Genomic DNA, 20358 nt, shown 5'->3' on the forward strand with positions numbered 1-20358 from the left:
TTGAGGCGATCAATGCCGGTATGAAAAAACATATGCAAAGACACCAAACATCTGTATTACTGAAGGAAAAAGCAGAAAGAGAAAGTTCTTATTCAGACAGCAATTCCACTGGTAATGCATCTAATTTTCACAACCGACTACCATCATAGGTACTTCCTCCACTAACACTATGCTTCAGATCAAGGGGGTGTTGAGCTTAGTGCTACTAGGCAAAAGGGACAGTCCAACTCCAGATCACTGTAGCAGCTGCAATATGGAAGCTGAAAGATCTACTCAAGGTTTATCTTTGAGATGAAGTTGGTAATTGCTATGAGCTGAGGCTAGCTTCCTTGTGTAATCCTAGGATTAAAGAGATATTGGCAATCTGATACAACAGCCTGACATACTGGAGGAACAGACTTATTAATGAGGTCCATTATTTGCAGTAAAAGAGTCATGCTGGTTGAGAAAGCTTTGCAAATTGAACCTAAAATTGTTATTGTTTACTACTCAGAGCAGCAACAGCGGCAGCATAACCCCACAGCAGAGGGGTGGGCCAGAGATTAGCATCGGCAATTTGAGTTGGACTGTTGGAAGTTTTGTAGGCAGAAAGTGAATTAGCTGAAAGAAGAGCAGTGCCTCTTAAATGTTCAGAGCTTACCTGTCTGAACATGATTGGACTCCTACTGATGATTCTCTGAGCTACTGGCATGAGAAGAAGAGTGTATCGCCTGCTCTGTGTCTGCTTGGCCAGCATTTATTGCCTTGACCATCAATTGTCCAAAGTAAGTTTTCTGTTCCAGTGAATATTCTGAATCCACATCGCTCACAAATGTCCTAGTAAATAATGGAGCAAATAGCCTTCCACAAGTTCAATCTTTACAAGTTGGGTTACACTGCTCTTTAGTTTAATACTTAAGATGTATCATCTTCTAGCTGAGAGCCAACTAGCCATTCACCTTTCTCTTCAAAGGTGTTTTAAAATTTGTAAAAGTATTCTAAAATCTCGTGGTCAATAATAAAATCATAATAATAAAAATATTTTAAAATTAAGTTAATCCTTCTGCTACTGTAGCACCCCCTTTTTTCAAATGACATTCAATTTAGAGTTTTGCCTCTACAATGAATGATGTTACTTTTTTATGTGGATGGTATTCAACCAAGCTGACTTGTCACATGAATGAGCATCAGAGGTACTAAATGTCACATTCAGAAAAAAATATTTCCAGAAGCCTTTTTTCTATGCTAATTATTTCCTTATTTTTAATTTCTGTCTCAATAAAATCATGTCTCCGTATGCAGTCCATTTCTTTTCAAATTAATTTAATCTCATGATCATATTATACAATCACGTTTTCCTTTATTGACATCTCGGTGCATTGATCATCTTTCACAATGTGATTTGTTTATGTCACAGAATTAAAACATATCTACACTATCTGCATATTTTTAAAATTCACAGGTGTGTAAGTTGATGCTGTTCCAGTCAACACTAGAAAACCATGTCTTGAGTCTACTGAAGGCATAGTTGTTGAGGGTTGTCACTGAATTTCCATGTCAGACATATTATGAAGTATTTTGCTCCACAATTATCCTTACAAATCTGTCAACTACACAATTCTAAAAATGTCTTTAATCATATGAGAAACATCTTTAATCAAATAAGATCATTACACTGTCCTTAAAGGGACACTCCGGTCACCATATCAACTTTATCTAAATGAAGTTGTACAATGCTAGAAGCTCCCCGGGAGCACTCTTACCTCAAGGGATTAAACTGTTCAAGAACAGTTTAACTAAAAAAGTTGACTTCAGTGCCAATCTCCAAGTCCCCCAGGCAGGGGGAACACAGATAGCCTAGAGCTGTCAGCTGACGCTCTAAGCCCATCAGTAGCTTTCCATTGCTAAATAAGTACATTTCTTTTTTTTAATCAATGGAGAGCTACTGATAGACTTAGAACATCAGCTGACAGATCCAGGGAATCTGTGTTCTCCCTGCCTGGGGGACCTGGAGATTGACACTGGAGTCAAGTTTTTTGATTAAACTACTCTTGAATGGTTTAATCGCTTAAGGTAATAGTGCGCCCGGGGGAGTCAACTTTTTTTGCTAAACCATTTGAGAATGGTTTATCACGTTAAGGTAAGTGTGCATGACAAGTTAATTTAGATGAAGTTGTTATGGTGACCGGAGTGTCCCTTTAAGTTTGTTAACTAAAGAAACTCATTGCCTAACCAAAATGAATGCACACATGAACATAGAAAATAAAAAACATACAGTGTTCACTGTTTGAATTGGCACGGTTTTAAGAATATAACATCTTTATCGCAATTAGAAAATATTAGTTATCTCATCTTACTCAACAAAGTTTTACATGCAGATCAGGTATACCCACTGGCTTACTGGATAAACATGCAGAGATTGATTAATTATGTGCCTTGTTACACTTGTATTACTTAGATGGCCTTTCAGATGTATCTGAACATCATAAACCATAACAAAGTCTGACTGGTTTATCTATGTTTACTATCTTCATACAGATTTAGAATTATAGGTTCTGGAAGCAGATAATAATCAATTAGCTGGGCAATCTGCCAGTTAAGAGACCGCATGCTTACATTTTAATAGAAGCTGTACAAAGAATAGATCATTCTTTGGTTATAGATATTTAAAGATATTATTTAAGCATGTAGAGTTAAATCTTACTAAAAAGTATCTAGTTAATTACATTTAAAGTAATATATTTCGGAGATAAGGCTGCATTAAAAATATTCAACAAGTTATATCGCCTACATATTTAGACTGTAAGTTATCTGCCCTGACCCTAGTTGACAGGATATCACACTCCAATGTGTCCAGTTAAGAGTGTCCTCTGATTTCAATTCATATACTATCCTGTGTGTGAAATTGAACGAAAGGAAACCTATTTATCAGGAGCAATAGAGACCTCTGTAGAGACAAGCACAGGAGCACTGGAGCATGAAGATACAAATTTAATTTACCAACTAGTTCTAGCAGTGTTAATTGAAACAGATACTTTTTTAAGACACGATATCCTTGAAGCGAACACAAACAGTGATTTTAACTGTTCTATGTTCCTTGGATTAATTTTAAAACAGAATGTGATAGTTTATTTAGCTGCCGTGGGAATGACACCCGATAAAATAATTATAAAACAAGGTGTTTGTGGTAATTGTTTATTAACAACATGGGACGTACGAGATCCAAGACGGACAAGTGAGCATACCAGGAGGGGGCAGCAATGAGGGACCAACTTACCCAGTGAACGCAATGGACCTAGCTGAAAAAGAGGCATCTCGGCATGCATACTTACAAGCTGATTGACAATCTCTCAGGCTGGCACTTAGGCAGCCCGAGATCAGAGGACTCTATCTGAGCATGACTTAAATGCACAGAGTGAGTACATCTAATGATGCTCTGAGCTGTTTGCAGTCAGTTGTCTGGCCTTCCTAGATGTAAGACATGAAAGAAGTAATCCACGACAGAGGGACAGGACCTAGAGTCTAAAAGCTAACTGAGCATCATGGGAAGTGTAGTCCAGAAACAATTGATGGTGCTAGCCATCACTGACTGATGATTTGGTGTGCTCCTACTAAGCCTGGGACAATTGAGAGGAATGCCACTGTTTGTTTCAAGCATCAGTTAGGTAATTTGTCTAATGGTTTAGAATAAGGGCCTTAAAGATTGGTAATTTAAAATGTTTGCTTACAGCTTCCAGGAAGCAATCATGGGGTTTCCATTTAGCAAAGCTATACTTGGAAGACTTGTCAGTAACAAAAATATATGTGTTCAAAAAATGTCCATATCCAAAGTAATGATGCTTTATATCAAATCCAATGTCCTTTAGAATACATAAACATAAAAACTAGAAGATAAGCGAAACATTAAAATGGATAAAAACTGTACACATTCCGCATATTAACAGCAGCCAGCATCTTCCAGTGAGCACAGGAAGTCCCTTTAGCAGTAATCAAAGGAGAGAAAGTACGGTAGTAACTAGAAATATTTTGTAGATATATTTGAGCCCTATAGAAAGGTAAAGTCAAGAATTCAGTAAGTCCTTCCAGCCAGGAGTACCAGGTTATGGTTTCAATGAGGCCAAGTGAAGGTTCAAGTTAGTGTAGTAGTAATGTGGCAGTAGCAATCTGGTGTATGGCTGAGGGTGAAGGTAAGGAACATATATGTAAAATCATTTGAGGCCAACTTTTATTACTCTATATCATACTGAATAGACATATAGAAGAGTCATGCCAATAATTAATAATACCTGCTTATCACTCAAATACTCAACCATACCAAGTAATTGTAGAATGGATACACAGAACAATAAACTGTAAATATGTTGAATGTTCTACCAAAAGGTAATTGTGGGCAGCAAGGTAGTGTGCTTCTAATACGTGAGTCTAAGAAACTGCCATTTGGAATTTTGATTGAACCAGCTCAAATGTGACTGTAATCTCTACGCTTCATAATTCATAACTCGACTAAACTGTTGAAATGCATTGTGGATCATATTTTCTTTGTTCTTTTTATCGCATTTTATCTGCTATTTATAGATGTGTATTTTTTTGCAAATTATATTGTTCCTGATTTCATATTTTTCCTGGTTATATTTTCCTGGCTGCATTGGAGGTATACCATTACACCATCTGTATCCTGGGAAAATACATCCCTGGTGGGGATTATATCACCCATGCCGATTCTACAGAGAAAGTATATTGATCTAAAGTTTGTAAGCAGTAGTCTCTCTAATTTTATTTCTGTTGACATAATATAGTGATCACTAAATATATATTTTCCTTATATTCCATAGGTTACTGACACTTTGGAGAAATCTCATTGGCTTGAATTAAGCTCTCTTATATGTGAGTGGCTGTTTTTCTTATCTAATATCTACTTTTTCCAAACAAAAAAAACTGCCAGACCTGTTTTGAAAGGCAGAATCTGATACAACAACCTATTTAGACAACCAATTCAACATCTTATTGTTTAAATTGTGAAGAATCTTTATTTTTTCTGGTATTTAAAGGGACACTATAGTCACCAGAACAACTACAGCTTAATGTCGTTGTTCTGGTGAGTATAATAGCTCCCTTCAGGCATTTTCATGCAAACACTGCCTTTTGAGAGAAAAGGCAGTGTTTACATTACCCCTAGGGACACCTCCAAGTGGCCACTCCTCAGATGGCCACTGGAGGGGCTTCCTGGCTCAGGGCTGCACAGTAAGCAGCTCTGCCGTTCAGCGTCCCCACGCTCTGCAGGTAGATGCTAAATTTTCAATGCATCTCTATGAGGAGGTTCTGATTGGCGAAAACAGCATTTGGCCCCGCCCCATGCTGATTTTAGCCAATCCCTATGGGAAAGCAATTGGCCATTTTGTATGATGTATCAAAGGGGGCGTAGCCAGCGCTGGCAGACCTGTGCAGCGCTGGAAATAAGGTGAGTTTTAAACTTTTACATGTTTGTGTTCCTGACCCTATAGTGATCCTTTAATGTTTATCTATCTATCTCTCTACATATATGTCTTTTAAAGTCACTAGGCAGGACTGGATGTTTGATTGAGATGCAAATATTACTAATCATTGACACAGCACATTATTTAAGCTTATTTATTGCATTAAAAACTAAAATAATATGGTTTAAAATGATATATGCATGTGTGGATTTAATTTAATCTGGAAAAGTTCTTGGCATCAAAACGTTTCCAATACACTACATTTTGTTGGTCAAAGCTGACGCTGTTGATTACACTGTCTATAACTAATTAATGACATTAAGCTATTACCAGATGCTATTAACCCTTAACTAAGCAATTACAGATTGGAAAAGTACTGGAGAAAATGAATGAATGAGGTGGCGGTGGAGGATGAGAGTTAAAAAAAGAAAAGTAGAGGACAACTAAGGTTTTATTCAACTTAAATATCCCCTGTTCATGGTCTCTAAAAAGTGCTCAAAAGAAAGAGGGTAGCAATTAGTATATAAGACAATTACCTCCAAGTAAGCATTATACCATATGGCAGGCCATTAAGTCATGTCCATTCTCATTTGACCTTGTCTCCTATACTGTTTGTAATTTTGAATGACCTTCACGGCTTACTGACATAGTATTGGAGTGGTTATGGTGCTTGGAATTTTCCTTTAATTGTAGAAGAACTGGGTATAAATTGGAACTCTGCTCGTGTATGCTCGTTCTTTGCAGTGGAAGCCCTTATCTCAGTTTTGTGGAATATGAGTGTTTATCAAATTGATTTCTACAAGGAAGTGCATTTATATTTAAATATGAAAAAATACCATCACTCTCGGCTTTCCAAAATCGCTCTTTTATTCTCTGTCAATCCAGGAGGTCAACGTTTCAGCTCCCATTCCGAGTTTTCAGCAGGATACATAAAGCTCCGAACGGGAGCTGAAACGTTGACCCCCTGGATTGACAGAGAATAAAAGAGCAATTTTGGAAAGCCGAGAGTGCCGGTAATTTTTCATATTTATGTTATTATTTTGACTTGGCACTAGGTTATATTACTATTTCTGAAAGTTGGAGTGCAAGAGCTCTAATTTTTATCATATATATATATATATATATATATATATATAAAAAATATACAAAAAATATACAAACCAGTGCACTCGCTTATTAACTAAACAGAGATTTTAAATCCTAAATAGTACTATTTAAACACCTCACCTGAAAAATAATGGGAGGATGGTTACATTACACGATCACACATGGCATAAGCCTGTCAACTGCATCAACTAAACAGTGATTTCACATTCTAAATAGTACTACTTAAAAACACCTCACCTAGATAAAAAATAATGGGGGTTTGGTTACATTATATGATCATACATTGCATAAGCCTGCCAACTGCATCAAAGTACCCCATTCTTGGCAGGTCCTACACTACCACCTAATGCTTGCCCTTATGAGATTAATCCACTTACTTGGGAAATACTTCCTTCCTGGGACTCTCTGCAAGTCAAGGTTAAATAGGATCCTGGACTCCTGCCAAGAATGGGGTACTTTGATGCAGTTGGCAGGCTTATGCAATGTATGATCATATAATGTAACCAAACCCCCATTATTTTTTATCTAGGTGAGGTGTTTTTAAGTAGTACTATTTAGAATGTGAAATCACTGTTTAGTTGATGCAGTTGACAGGCTTATGCCATGTGTGATCGTGTAATGTAACCATCCTCCCATTATTTTTCAGGTGAGGTGTTTAAATAGTACTATTTAGGATTTAAAATCTCTGTTTAGTTAATAAGCGAGTGCACTGGTTTGTATATTTTTTGTATTTTGGTCCCAGTAGCACCCTGTAATATATGCATGTTTAGGTGAGTGCAGCCCTTCTTACCTTGTCTATATATATATATATATATATTTTTTTTTTTTTCTTCTCAAAACTAAAAAAATATGCTTACACAGTGAATTAGATAATTTATTACTTTTTAGTGCGTTCTATATGAAATAGCTGTACACGCATTCATGTGATATCATAAACACATGCACATGCCATCATTTTAAATTTGCTGTTGTTTAAAGAAGAGTCTGACAGTGCATGCCATAAGTCACGGGAAGACCAAGTTCAGGAATTTGCTGCAATAGAGACACTTTATATACAGATTTGTTTTTTAAATCATTATGTTTAAAAACACAGATATGGTTGGGAAATCACTCTGGAGTATCCATTTATGTTGCTCAACAATATGTGGCAATATTCTTAATTTTAGGAGTTTAATTCGCTATGAAGATAGGTTTTGACTAGCAAAAGTTAGACCATTACTATAAGTAATTTGGATTTTATTTGGATTCTATAATTTGGAATAAAGTTTGCAAGTTATTTGTCACCTTAACACAGCTCACTATTTAGTGAGTCGATCCCTAGAAGGCATTTCCTCTTCCTAGACAGCAGATACCTGTTGAGTATAGCAGTCAGCCAGCGAAAAGTCTTTTAGCTCCTGCAGCCTGTCTATATTCCCAGTCACAGCTCTTTAGAATTACAAGCCATGCTGTAAAAGGCAGACTTGCTTCTATAGCGAAGCGGACAAGGACTGCCAGTGAAATGCTTCAGGGAGCAGAAGATAGCAAACTGACATGACATACGCCAGAAATCAAATCAAGTTATCCCTTCTCACATCTGGACCATCTCTGACAAGCCCTGTCTGTGAAATCATTGCGTCTTGATAACTAAGAAATGTCTCACAAAGACAAAGCTTCATGTAGAGCAGAGAGGAAATCTGACAGTACCTTCCCACTCTGATGAATGCTAAGAAGTTTTTAGAAGCACTCACTGATTGACTGAGTAGAGCTTACTGTGAAAGGATGTCTCTCTAGATTGCAAGCAGCTTGTGAATAGATATGATGTATTGGGCTCTTAGTGGACTACAACTTGAAGTTCTCTGACTTATCCTAAATGCTAGAGTTATAGAGGGATCATTTTACATTTATATCTAAAAATCTAAAACTATTTGTATTTTCCTTAAATTGCAGAACCTAAACGGGCAACTACTTATTTCTCTTTCTATGTCTCTCTCTCTATATATAAATATACATACATTATCCAACTACTAAGACCAGATCACAAATGATGGCTTCAATTGTCATACTAACTCAAAACGCCAAAGGCCTCAACACTCCTGAAAAAAGATCCATAGCACTATCTGACTTTCAAAGACAGAAAGCAGACATCGTTTTCATACAGGAAACACACTTGCGTAAGGGAACAAACACAAAAATACGCAACAAAGACTATCCTCAAGGATTTTATGGTCATTATTCAGAATCTAAATCACGAGGAGTGGCGATACTGATAGGTAAACACGCTCCGTTCACCTTTCAGGAGCAATTAACAGACGATTCGGGTAGATTCTTGTTTGTTAAAGGGGTTCTAGGTACGGTCCCTTTTACACTAGCCAACCTCTATGCACCCAACAAAAAACAGAACCAATTTTAAAAAAAAATCCTTCACAAGCTATCTGACTTTCAAGAGGGTATCCTAATAATAGGAGGGGACATAAACTCATCCTAGAACCATTTCTTCAAGGAATAAGAGACAATCCAAAGATCAAAGGCCTCAAAGTAGATAATCAGGAATACAAAGTCATGGCATTTGCAGATGACCTCCTCTTCACAATTTCTAACCCACTTTCCACAATTCCAACTATCATATCCGAAATGGAGCTTTATGGTAAAATATCCAACTTCCAAGCAAATATCACAAAATGCGACCTTATGCCTCTACACTCCACTAAATTCCTAAACAACCAACTAAAGACAAGGTTTCAATTTACATGGCAACATACCTCAATCAAATACCTGGGGGTCCATATTCCACACAAGCTAAAGCTCATATATGACTTGAACTTCCACAAACTACTTACAGAAATCAATCTTGACTTACAGAAATGGCATACACCCTGCTTTGGATGGTTCAGTAGAATTAACATCATTAAGATGAACATCCTTCCTCGCCTACTTTACACTCTCCAAACCCTCCCAATTCAATTGCATTCAAGTTTCTTCTCTAAACTTAGATCGACTTTCATAAACTTTATTTGGTCACATGCTCAACCGAGAATAGCTTACGAGACTCTGATCAAAAGTAGAATTAATGGGGGTCTGAACTTCCCTGACCTAGATACATTCCACAAAGCAATCCATCTTAGTAGAATATATGAATGGACTAGAGCTGGAGCGGTCCAGCACTGGGTTCAGATAGAAAACAAATTCTCAGCCACCCCCCTGATGGTTCTCCCATGGTTACCCAAACAACCTCCACACACTCCTCTCCTCTTTGATCCTCACCCAACCATCAAAACCACAATTCAGATCTGGCATAAACTAGTAAACACTACTAAGATCTCTCCCTACCCCTCTCCTCTCTACCCGCTAACAAACAATCCGAAATTTCAAAGAGGTCAATCAGGGACGACTTACGATAATTACCACAAAGGCAACATACTTCTGCTCCGTGACATGATCACAAATAATAATTTGAGAGCAATACAACAAATCTTCCCAAATAGACATCCAACAGGAAACCAAATACTTCAATACACGCAACTTAAAAAATTTATAGACTGTCAAAACTTGTTACCTGATGGTAACCGCCCCTTGACAGACTTTGAAAACATATGTGCAAATCACAAACCCCAAAAGAAAATAATGTCTACCTTATACCAGGTGATTAAAAATTCAAGATCTCTTGAACTCCCAAAATTCACACAAAAATGGTCGCAAGAATTACAAATGGATTTCTCACATAAAAAATGGCAAGCCATATTCACATCTACACATAGAGCATCAATCTCTCTAACGGTCCAAGAAAGTAATTATAAGCCAATATCACGCTGGCACTACACCCCAGCTAAAATCCAACATATACATAATACAGAAAGTGACAGCTGTTGGAGATGCAATAACAGCACTGCAGATCACACCCACATTTGGTGGCAGTGCCCAATTGTCACTAAATATTGGAGAAGAATCCACACGCTTATCCAAATGATCTTGGGCAAAAAATTCCCTCTAGAGCCTTTACACTTTATTTTTCTAGAACCACCCAATATTCTGAAGTTAAACAAAATGCATTGCACTCTTTTTCAACATTTAGCTATGGCGGCGGCTCAACTAATCCCCATATACTGGAAAACGCCGCAAGCCCCTTCCACGAGAGAGTGGATCACGAGAGTGGAAAGCACTAAACAAATGGAAGCGATTACATTCGCCAAGTCAAAAGATTACACTAAGTTCACTAAAATTTGGGAACCTTGGACACAATTCCTGGAAAACACAACCACTCACTAAACCTTTCATCCCCCCCCCCCACTCCCCTCCCTTCCACTCCTACCATTTCACTCCCACCTTTATTTTTTCCTCCATACAAATTCCTCTCAATGAGGTTAGTTGAACCTTCTATTACAAGGTCACAACAGAACCTTAAATCGTTATGACTATCTTTGAAGCGGTTCCACGAATGCATATTTCATGTAAAACTTTTTATGATTCTTTGTATAACTAATCTACCTTTCTTGATTTAATGTACAACTGTAATGTTTTATTGTTACACTTGCAATATATGTTTCCAGATTTATACTCGGTCAAATTTTGACCTTATGTACCAATTGCATGTCGATGTTGTTAAACTATATGCACATAAAAAGAATAAAAATGTGAAATTAAAAAAAAATAAATAAATAAATAAATATACATACATGTGTACATGGATAGAAACAAAGCCATTCGACATTTCTAAACCTCTATAATAAAGATGGTTTGCTGTTTTATTGATGGTTATTGTAGTTATTAAGAAGGAAATGCTACTGAACAAAGCAACACATGTGAATTGAACATGTCGCTGGTGGTCGTCTCTCCTCCACAAGCGTTTTTTGTTATTTAAAGGAAATAAAGTCCAGAAGAAGCAGGAAGATCATGTTTGGACACTCCTCTGGGATATAGTATATAGAAAAGGACTCTAAATGTGCAGAGTTTTACCCTGCACTACAGAAGTAGGCTTAATAGCCTTTGTTACATTCAAACTGGGATGTTACGCTCCCCGAAATGCTGTTCTCATGTAATCTCACTGTGTTTCATTTTATATGCCAGACAGAGCCAGAGTTCATAAATTTACCTCTGGATCTCAGTATTCCTCAAGCAGATGTAGCTTTGTGAGTCAGACAAGGTATAGCATAAGCCTATTCCACTGGCACATATTTTAAAGCCGTGCACATTGCACGTGGCACATGTCTAGAAAGACAATGGCACAAAATCAAATCTTCTGACTGCTGCCATGGCAAATGTATTTCTGGTTCATGTACAAATTCAAAACAGAGATAATGTTAGACTAATTTCAATATTCTCACACTGCATGTTGGTTTCCATAAAGTGGCATTAAACTGACACAAATCCACACAGGGTCAAGTATCAAACACTGGCTATTGTAAGATCACAATGTAAATTCATGAAGCACTTAGAAAAATTAAAGGACCACTAAATGCTATGAGAAGCATTTGACTGAATATGCACGCACTACTTGAGACGCATGTGCAACTCTTTTCTAAGGCAGGAATGTTGCATTGGACATTCATCATGTCTAGCAACACCTCCAACTAATGCTTAATGCAGACAGTGGTCTAAATATAATAGGGAAGCAATATTTATACTCAATGTTTAGATGACATGTCCCACCAAAAATATAAAGTGTGAATAAAGAGTTAATGGGTACAAACACTTACCCCTTATTATGTACGGGGCAACATTTAAACAAAAAGACACAAAGAAAACAAATAATAGCGCTACTCAATATGATTTGAATGCTAACATTTTGCAGGATGGGGTCCTTAAGGGGTTAAATCTAATACGACTATGGTACAAAAGTGTTAGGAATAAAGGTTTGTCTTCCTTTAACTAACAATATATATCTGAGGTAGAAAAGAGTGAATTTAAAACGTTAATGAAAAAAAATCTTCAAAACTGCATCCTCATTTTGTTCAATACCATAAACATATCATAGGTCAATTTATTTCACAATTTATCAATAGGATGTTTTGCAGACATTTTCCTATATATACACCTTTAAATATTGTTAAAGGGTCACTCCAGACCATAAGCAACTTTAGCCTGCTGTAAAGTTTTATGTGTGAAGAGTGTATCCTCTTTTTTTTTTTTTTTCATTTAGAAAAATGTGCTGACTTCAACAGAAAGGGACTATTTTATAAATTAATCTGGTTGCACCCCGTTGGCTTTCAAGCAGACAACAGGTAATGTGACTTCCGGTATTGGTTTGCAAAATGCAGCTGACCTCAAGAGGCAACAATTGCCCAAAGATTTCTCATTGAGCTGCATTGGGAAGTCTATGATTGGACAGCCACAGAAAGTCTGGGCTGGGTTAGAAGGTGAGAGCTTGCAAAGGCAGCAGTCAAGAGAACTGCAGATTTTATTAAAGGACACAGAGGCTCATATTATGCTTTATCTCTTTCTTTATTCCTCAGCAGCAAAGAAAGGATACAGTAAATATACAAAGGAAAACATTTAACATGTACCCTAGAGGGTTAACCACACTGTAACATCTTATCCAATAGGAATGCTCCTTGTACTATAATGTCCCAAATGACCTTCAGCCAATCCTCTTTCTTTGCTGCTGCCTCCTGGGGTTTATACCGGGTTCCAGAGGCTCCGATCACGCAAGGTTTCTAACACCTGAGCCCAAACCCACTTCACTGTTTTCCCTGGCCGAGGCAGACCTTGACAGTCTCGCGGTCCCAGAGGTTCCTCCTATTGCTGATGGCCTCATGGTATTTTCAACTTCATGCTATTTGCCGTCAGTTGCAGTGGGGGGGCCGAGTAAAACATTTTGTCAATGCTTGGAGCAGGTAAACCTCAGATGCTTGGAACCTTGAAACTGTCCTAGGTTATTTCATAGATTTTGTACAATATCCTCTTCAGAGGTTTTTACCCAACCTCATCGTGTTCTCAGCACACGACCGACACCTGGTGTCACAAGAAATATAGTCCCTAGCATCCAAGGGAGCTATCTCGGAAATTCACCCTCAAAACCCAGGCTTCCTAAGCAACCGCATCCTAGTCCCCAAGAAAGGTGGAGGCATTTGACCTGTCATCAATCTACGACCTCTAAACGCTTTTGTCACATACCAAAATTTCAAGGTATTTACTCTCTGCGAGACCTTCTCCTTTTGGAGGATTGGATGGTCAAACTCAACTCACAGGATAGATACTTCACCGTTCCAATGGCAAAGGACTCCCAACAATTCCTGCAATTTTTGGTGGGAAAAGACCATGTGGCAATTCAAATGCCTTCCATTCGGTCACTCTTCTGCCCCATGGTGCTTCACAAAACTACAGAAACCAGTAATGGCCCTTCTGCGCAGCAGAGGAGTTCACCTCATATATACTTGGACAATATCCTAGTAATGGCACCGGACCCTCACATGCTCCACGTACACCTGTCCTGGACGATGACTCTCCTGAGCATCCTAGGTTTCCTTCAGTTGGGAAAAGTTGGTCTTCAAACCTTCTCAATTCATAGAATTCCTGGCATTCGCCATAGATTCCATGTCCAGGGCACTCCTACTACCACCCTCCAAGATCAAATCCATAATGAAAGAATCCGTTAGATGCTAGCCCGTCCTGTACTGGCACTGGGACAGCTGGCCAGGATCATTGGTCTTCTCTCAGCACAGATTCAAGCCATTTCTCCCGGCGCGCTCCATTACAGAACACTTCAATGGCTGAAAGCCAAACACCTTTGTTTGCGTCATTCTTATTCGGACTCTGTTCCTCTCGATTGCACAGCCAAAGAGGAACTTCAGCGGTGGCTACAACACATGGAGGCGTGGAACGGTCGACCAATCTTTGGAACTGCTCCAGACTTCGTTATAGAATCAGATGCAAGTACGCTCGGCTGGGGCGCACACTGCGGGCCAACCTCCACTGGGGGGAAATGGTCCCTGGAAGAAAAGGAAATGCATGTCAATTGCCTCGAACTGCTGACAGGCTCATTTGCCCTACGGAGCCCTTGGGTGTATCAACCAATTGCTCCATACTTTTACGGATGGACAACATCTCAGCAGTCCAGGAAATCAACCACAAAGGGACACAAAGTCAATAATTTTGGCAAACCTAGCAACGGAATTCTGGCAATTCTGCCTGGATTGCAATATCTCGATGCAGTACATTCCGGGGATGACCAACATAGTGGCAGATTGAAACTCCAGACACTTACGGGATGTCAGCGATTGGCGGCTGAACCCTTAATTTCTTCTCTGTTTGCAGTCTCTTTGGGGCCCTCTGTAGATTGACCTATTCGCATCACGTTTGAACACCCACCGACTGAGATTTTTCAGCTGAAGACCAGATCCAGAGGCTCTTGCAATAGATGCCTTCCTGCAACCATGGCCAAGTACTCGCCAGTACTCTTTTCCACCCTTCTCTCTCATTGCTCAGACACTTCTACAACTCAGGCATTACCAGACCTCCTTGATCCTCGTAGTCCTGTTATGGACAGCTCAGCCATGGCTCCCTACTCTCATGGAAATGTCCACAGATTACCCGAGATTGCTCCTGGTCTTTTCTGACCTATTGATATATCCCAACGGGAACCCACATCCACTTCTCCTTCAGGGACATCTCAGGCTATTAGCTTGGGCCCCATGAACAAGGAAATCCTGTCTCCATGCCTGGAACACATGGAATGGTTGGTGCATGGAACAACACATGGATCCCATATCTGCACCTGTGAGTCATGTTTTGAGTTTCCTCACTTCACTTTGGACCAGGAACTAGCATACCATACGATCAATATATATAGATCAGCCATCTCAGCAGGCCACCAGGGTTGGAACGGATTTCCAGCAGGTAAACATCTTTGGTATGTCGACTCCTTCGTGGCAAATATACCTTATGGCAGGTGGGACTCGTCCTTCGACTATTTTAAAATTGGCCTCAAATGAAGACCTTTCGTTTAAGCAGCTCATGGAAAAAATTAGTCATGTTGTTTTGTCTCATCTCCTGCCAACGTGTCTCGGACATTTGTGCACTGGACATTACAGCACGTTCATTTACAGATGGCATTTTCTTTGACATTTCAAGGCGTATGAAAACATCCATTAGCTCGGTCTTTTATTCAGCATTTGCACATAATGTTAACCTCTGCCCAGTGGCCTGTCTCAAGGATATAAGGAGAAGACCTCCTCAGTACGTGAGCCTCAATATGCTGATTTATTTCTAGCCCTTCGATGCCCACATCAAACTGTTCCTACAATTACTTTATCTCGTTGGGTCAAATGGATCATGACGTCGGCTGACATTGACACTTCCACATATGGAGCACACTCTGTCGAGACCCTATGCCATCTAAAGCCTTCTCCTTAGGCTGCAGTCTAGAAGACCTCCTCCGTACTGCTGATTGGTCCCGGGAATCCTATTTTCGTCCAGTCAATAATTTTTCCACTACAGTTGGTTGCACAGCTTTGAACGAGCATAATATGAGCCTCCGTGTCCTTTAATAAAATGACCAGATTTTACTAATTTCATGACGTAAAGTAATGATTTTATTAAGGACACATAGGTGAGTATTATGCCACCCGATACAGGTATGTTACACCCTCCCTGGGGTATATGCATTATTTTCACAAGAATTATGCAGTCTTTTGGGTATTGTTGTTATTCACCTAACTGACTAATTTCTGTTGACGTTAATGTTGACAAATCAGATATACTGTAATGATACTTGATACTTTGTGCATAAGATTCAAGAGCATATTTTACCACTTATTTCTCTGTCTTTACAGACTCCTATTTGGTTTCACACTAATCCACATCGGTTCAATACACGTTCAATCAGAGGATTGCAAGTTATCTGCCAAATTCCATTGTTGGATCATCTGGGAGTCGCTGTCCTTCACATCTAGATGGTCGAACATTGCGGTCTTGTGAAGATATTCATTGGCATCATTAAGAAAGAGGATTGGCTGAAGGTCACATGTGACATTATAGTACAAGGAACATTCCTATTGGATAAGACGTTATAGTGTGGTTAACAATCTAGGGTACAGTTTAACTTTTTTCCTTTGTATATTTACAGTATCCTTTCTTTGCTGCTGAGGAATAAAGAAAGAGATAAAGTATAATACTCACCTCCATGTCCTTAATACAATCATGGCTTTAAGTCATGAAATAAGTAAAATCTGGTAATTTTGCAAGCGGATATTAGATATATCCCCAATAAAAAAAAAAATACATAATTAAATGCATGCAATTTTTAATTTGGAGCATACCTTATAAACATTAATTTTTATTTCTTTTGTATTTGGGCAGTGGAGTGTTCCTTTAAGCAAAGTCAGCTATATTTAAATCTTATATGATGATAGGCATTCAGAACCCAACACGTCTTGTACTTTGAATCTATGGTGCATATACTTGTGTGCCTATGTCATACCATGTTTTTCTAACATTCAGAGTTCTGGATTTTCATGTCATTATAACAATACTCTACAATATTGAAAACCTTGAGAACAATGAGAGTGGTCCTTTTAACCTGGCAAACAATGATGTAAGAAAACATTGGAATATCATTTCATTGCATAACATCAACAGCCGTCGTTAATGTGATATAACATTGCCTCTTTGGCATTTTACAATTTACTGTAAGATAACATCGTAGTGAAAGCAAGCAAACAGTTTACTCACAGTGAAAATAAAGTTCTTCATCCCCGTCCTGACTTGCTTTGCTGTAGCCACATTGCCTGTAACAAGATAGAACATCGCACATTGAATTTCTAGATGAGCCGTATAGATAAAATTATGATGTATAGGAAGCTTAAATATTACTATTAATCAAGTTCAATGATTATTTTATTTTTGCACTTATTCATAAATGAAACTGTCTATTGCATACATGAACACTTATAGCCAGATAATTGTTTTAATATACATGGCTGTTGTTTCCATCAGACAATATTATTATTATTATTATTTAATATATAATTTAATAACTAATATAAGAAACAATTGTTTTATACAGTGCAAATGTATAATCTAAAAGGGAAAACAAATTGTGCAATATACCGTATATACTTGAGTATAAGTTGAGTTTTTTCTGCTGAAAAACCCCACCTCGACTTATACTCGAGTCAATGTCTGTATTATGGCAATTTACATTGCCATAATACAGACAGGGGGCTGTGGGGGCTGCAGAGAGCGTTTACCTACCTCTCCTGCAGCTCCTGTCAGCTCCCTTCTCCTCCGCGCCGGTCCGGTCAGCTCCCAGTGTAAGTCTCGCGAGAGCCACGGGGTCATAGTGCGGCTCTCGCGAGACTTACACTGGGACTTGCAAAGGAGCTGACTGGACCGGCGCGGAGGAGAAGGGAGCTGACAGGAGCTGCAGGAGAGGTAAGAGCTTCCTGCCAGCCCCCCTCCACTGAACTGCCAATGACACTGGACCACTAATGGTGCTTCCATTGAATCAAAACTGAATCTATTGTTTGAAAGGTAGACTTTGAGACAGCACTTCTCTCTATTTTTCCCTGAACTCTTTTGCTCTTAACAGAAATTATTTGAAAGAGTGTTTCTGTAACAGTGTCTCAATAGTATCATACCTCCCAAGTGCCTCTACTTAAAACTGACAGTCCATATTTGGGCATAAATTCCTCTGTTCCTCTTTTCTATCCTAATGTCTTTCTTTTGTGGAGTTCAGTATTCTTGGAGAGTCTGAATTTTTAACACAGTTAAAAAGAAATAATGCTCACAGTAATGAGATACACTGTCCTTGTTCTAAATGACATGTTAGTAGCATCAATCAACAGCAACAACATATGTGAGGAAGGCTGAACTTGATGGACGCAAGTCTCTTTTCAGCTATGTAACTATGTAACTATGAATCAATTATTAAGTCACCTAAAATTTCTCAGAACAGCTCTGCCCCTGTCACACCACCACTCACACCCCTCACAACTCTAGCTATTCTCACAATCACACAGTATATACCAAAAATGAACAACAAGGCATGATGTGGCATAAAAGTCATAAGGACAGTATACATGTTTGGGAGGATATTACATTTTAGCAGAGGTGATCAGATGTACTTGTCTTTGCACAAGTCAGACTTGTCTTTGCCTGTGTGTCTCACTACCTCAATTCCAACTCTCTCTTTGACCCTCTTCAATCTGGTTTCCACCCTCTCCACTCTACTGAGACTGCTCTTATCAAAGTTAATAACGACCTAATTGCAGCTAAATCCAAAGGCCGCTAGTCAATACTAATTCTTCTTGACCTCTCTGCTGCCTTTGACACCGTTGATCATGCTCTCCTTCTTCAAACTCTTCAATCACTCGGTCTCTGTGACTCTGTCCTCTCGTGGTTTTCCTCTTATCTCTCTCAATGCTCATTCAGTGTCTCCTTTTCTAATGATACCTCCTCCCCTCGTCCTGTCTCGATTGGAGTCCCCCAAGGCTCTGTCATTGTTCCACTTTTATTTTCTCTTTATACTGCCTCTCTTGGCAAACGTATTACCTCTTTTGGATTCCACTACCACCTGTATGCTGATGACACCCATATATATCTCTCTGCTCCCCGGACCTCTCCCCTGCCATCCTGCAACATGTCACTGCTTTTTCTTCCATCTCTGACTGGATGTCCACCCACTTTCTGAAACTCAATCTCTCTAAAACTGAGCTTCTCGTCTTCATCCTCCTAATACTGTTCCTTCTCCTTTGCTCTCCCTTCAAGTTAGTGGTATCCACATAAGTCCATCCATGCAAGCACGCTGTCTTGGCGTCATACTTGATTCTGACCTCACCTTTGAGCCTCACATGCAGTATGTTGCCAAATTCTGAAGATTCCATCTTAAAAACATAGCCCATATCCACCCCTTTCTTACGCAAGATGCTACCAAGGAGCTTGTCCATGCTCTAGTAATTTCCCGCATGGATTAGTGTAACCCTCTCCTGATTAGTCTTCCCAAAAGCCATATTGCCCCTCTACAGTCTGTAATGAATGCTGCCGCCAGACTGATTTTCCTCTCTAGTCGATCATCTCATACCTCCCCTCTATGTCAGACCTTATATTGGCTTCCTGTATCCTTTAGGAGTCAATTCAAAGTGCTAACCCATACCTATAAAGCACTGAACAATTCTAGTCCATCTTATATCTCTTCACAGATCCATAAGTATGCCCCTTCTGTCTCTCCATTCTGCCCATGACCTTCTCCTGTCCACTGCTCGCACCCATACGGAAAACTTACGCTTGCAGGACTTCTCGCGGACGGCTCCCTTCCTATGTAATAGCCTGCCTACTGCCATCAGACTCTCCCGTAGTCTTCAATCTTTTAAGAAGTGCCTTAAAACCCATCTCTTTAGGAAAGCTTATGGCCTCCCAGAGTAACCTCTGCCTTACATACCTGTCTCTTGCTCTCTCCTAAAAGCCAGCACTCTACTCTCTCCTGCAGCTCTGCTTCACTCCCACCCTATTTGATTGCTATTTCCTGTCCTATTGTATTTTACACCCCACCTCCTATAGACTGTAAGCTTGTTTGAGCAGGATCCTCTTCAACCTATCGTTCCTGTAAGTTTTCTTGTAATTGTCCTATTTGTAGTTAAATCCCCCTCTCATAATATTGTAAAGCGCTACGGAATCTGTTGGCGCTATATAAATGGCGATAATAATAATAATAATAATAATAATGTAGAAGTAACATGATATTTACTTATTCCGGAAGGGAAATAAGTACTATAGTATTTAATTCCATAGATAAGGACATTTACATATATCTTGGGATCTAGTAGGGGCAGGCTGAGCTCAGTAGGGGCAGGCTGACCAATTGGGAAGATCAGCCATGAGCTGAGGGCCA

At 39.1% G+C, this 20358-nt stretch overlaps 1 protein-coding gene across 1 annotated transcript in view; it reads right to left on the minus strand.

Moving 5' to 3' along the window:
• Positions 1-20358, minus strand: part of EPHA10 (EPH receptor A10) — a 568155-nt gene that overhangs the window by 57333 nt on the left and 490464 nt on the right. The window contains exon 9 of the mRNA XM_063454942.1: positions 17202-17257. Coding sequence (XP_063311012.1) covers positions 17202-17257 — 56 coding nt within the window. The remainder of the gene's footprint in view (positions 1-17201; positions 17258-20358) is intronic.

This window comes from Pelobates fuscus, chromosome 1 (assembly GCF_036172605.1).
Source record: "Pelobates fuscus isolate aPelFus1 chromosome 1, aPelFus1.pri, whole genome shotgun sequence".
Lineage (NCBI taxonomy): Eukaryota > Metazoa > Chordata > Amphibia > Anura > Pelobatidae > Pelobates > Pelobates fuscus.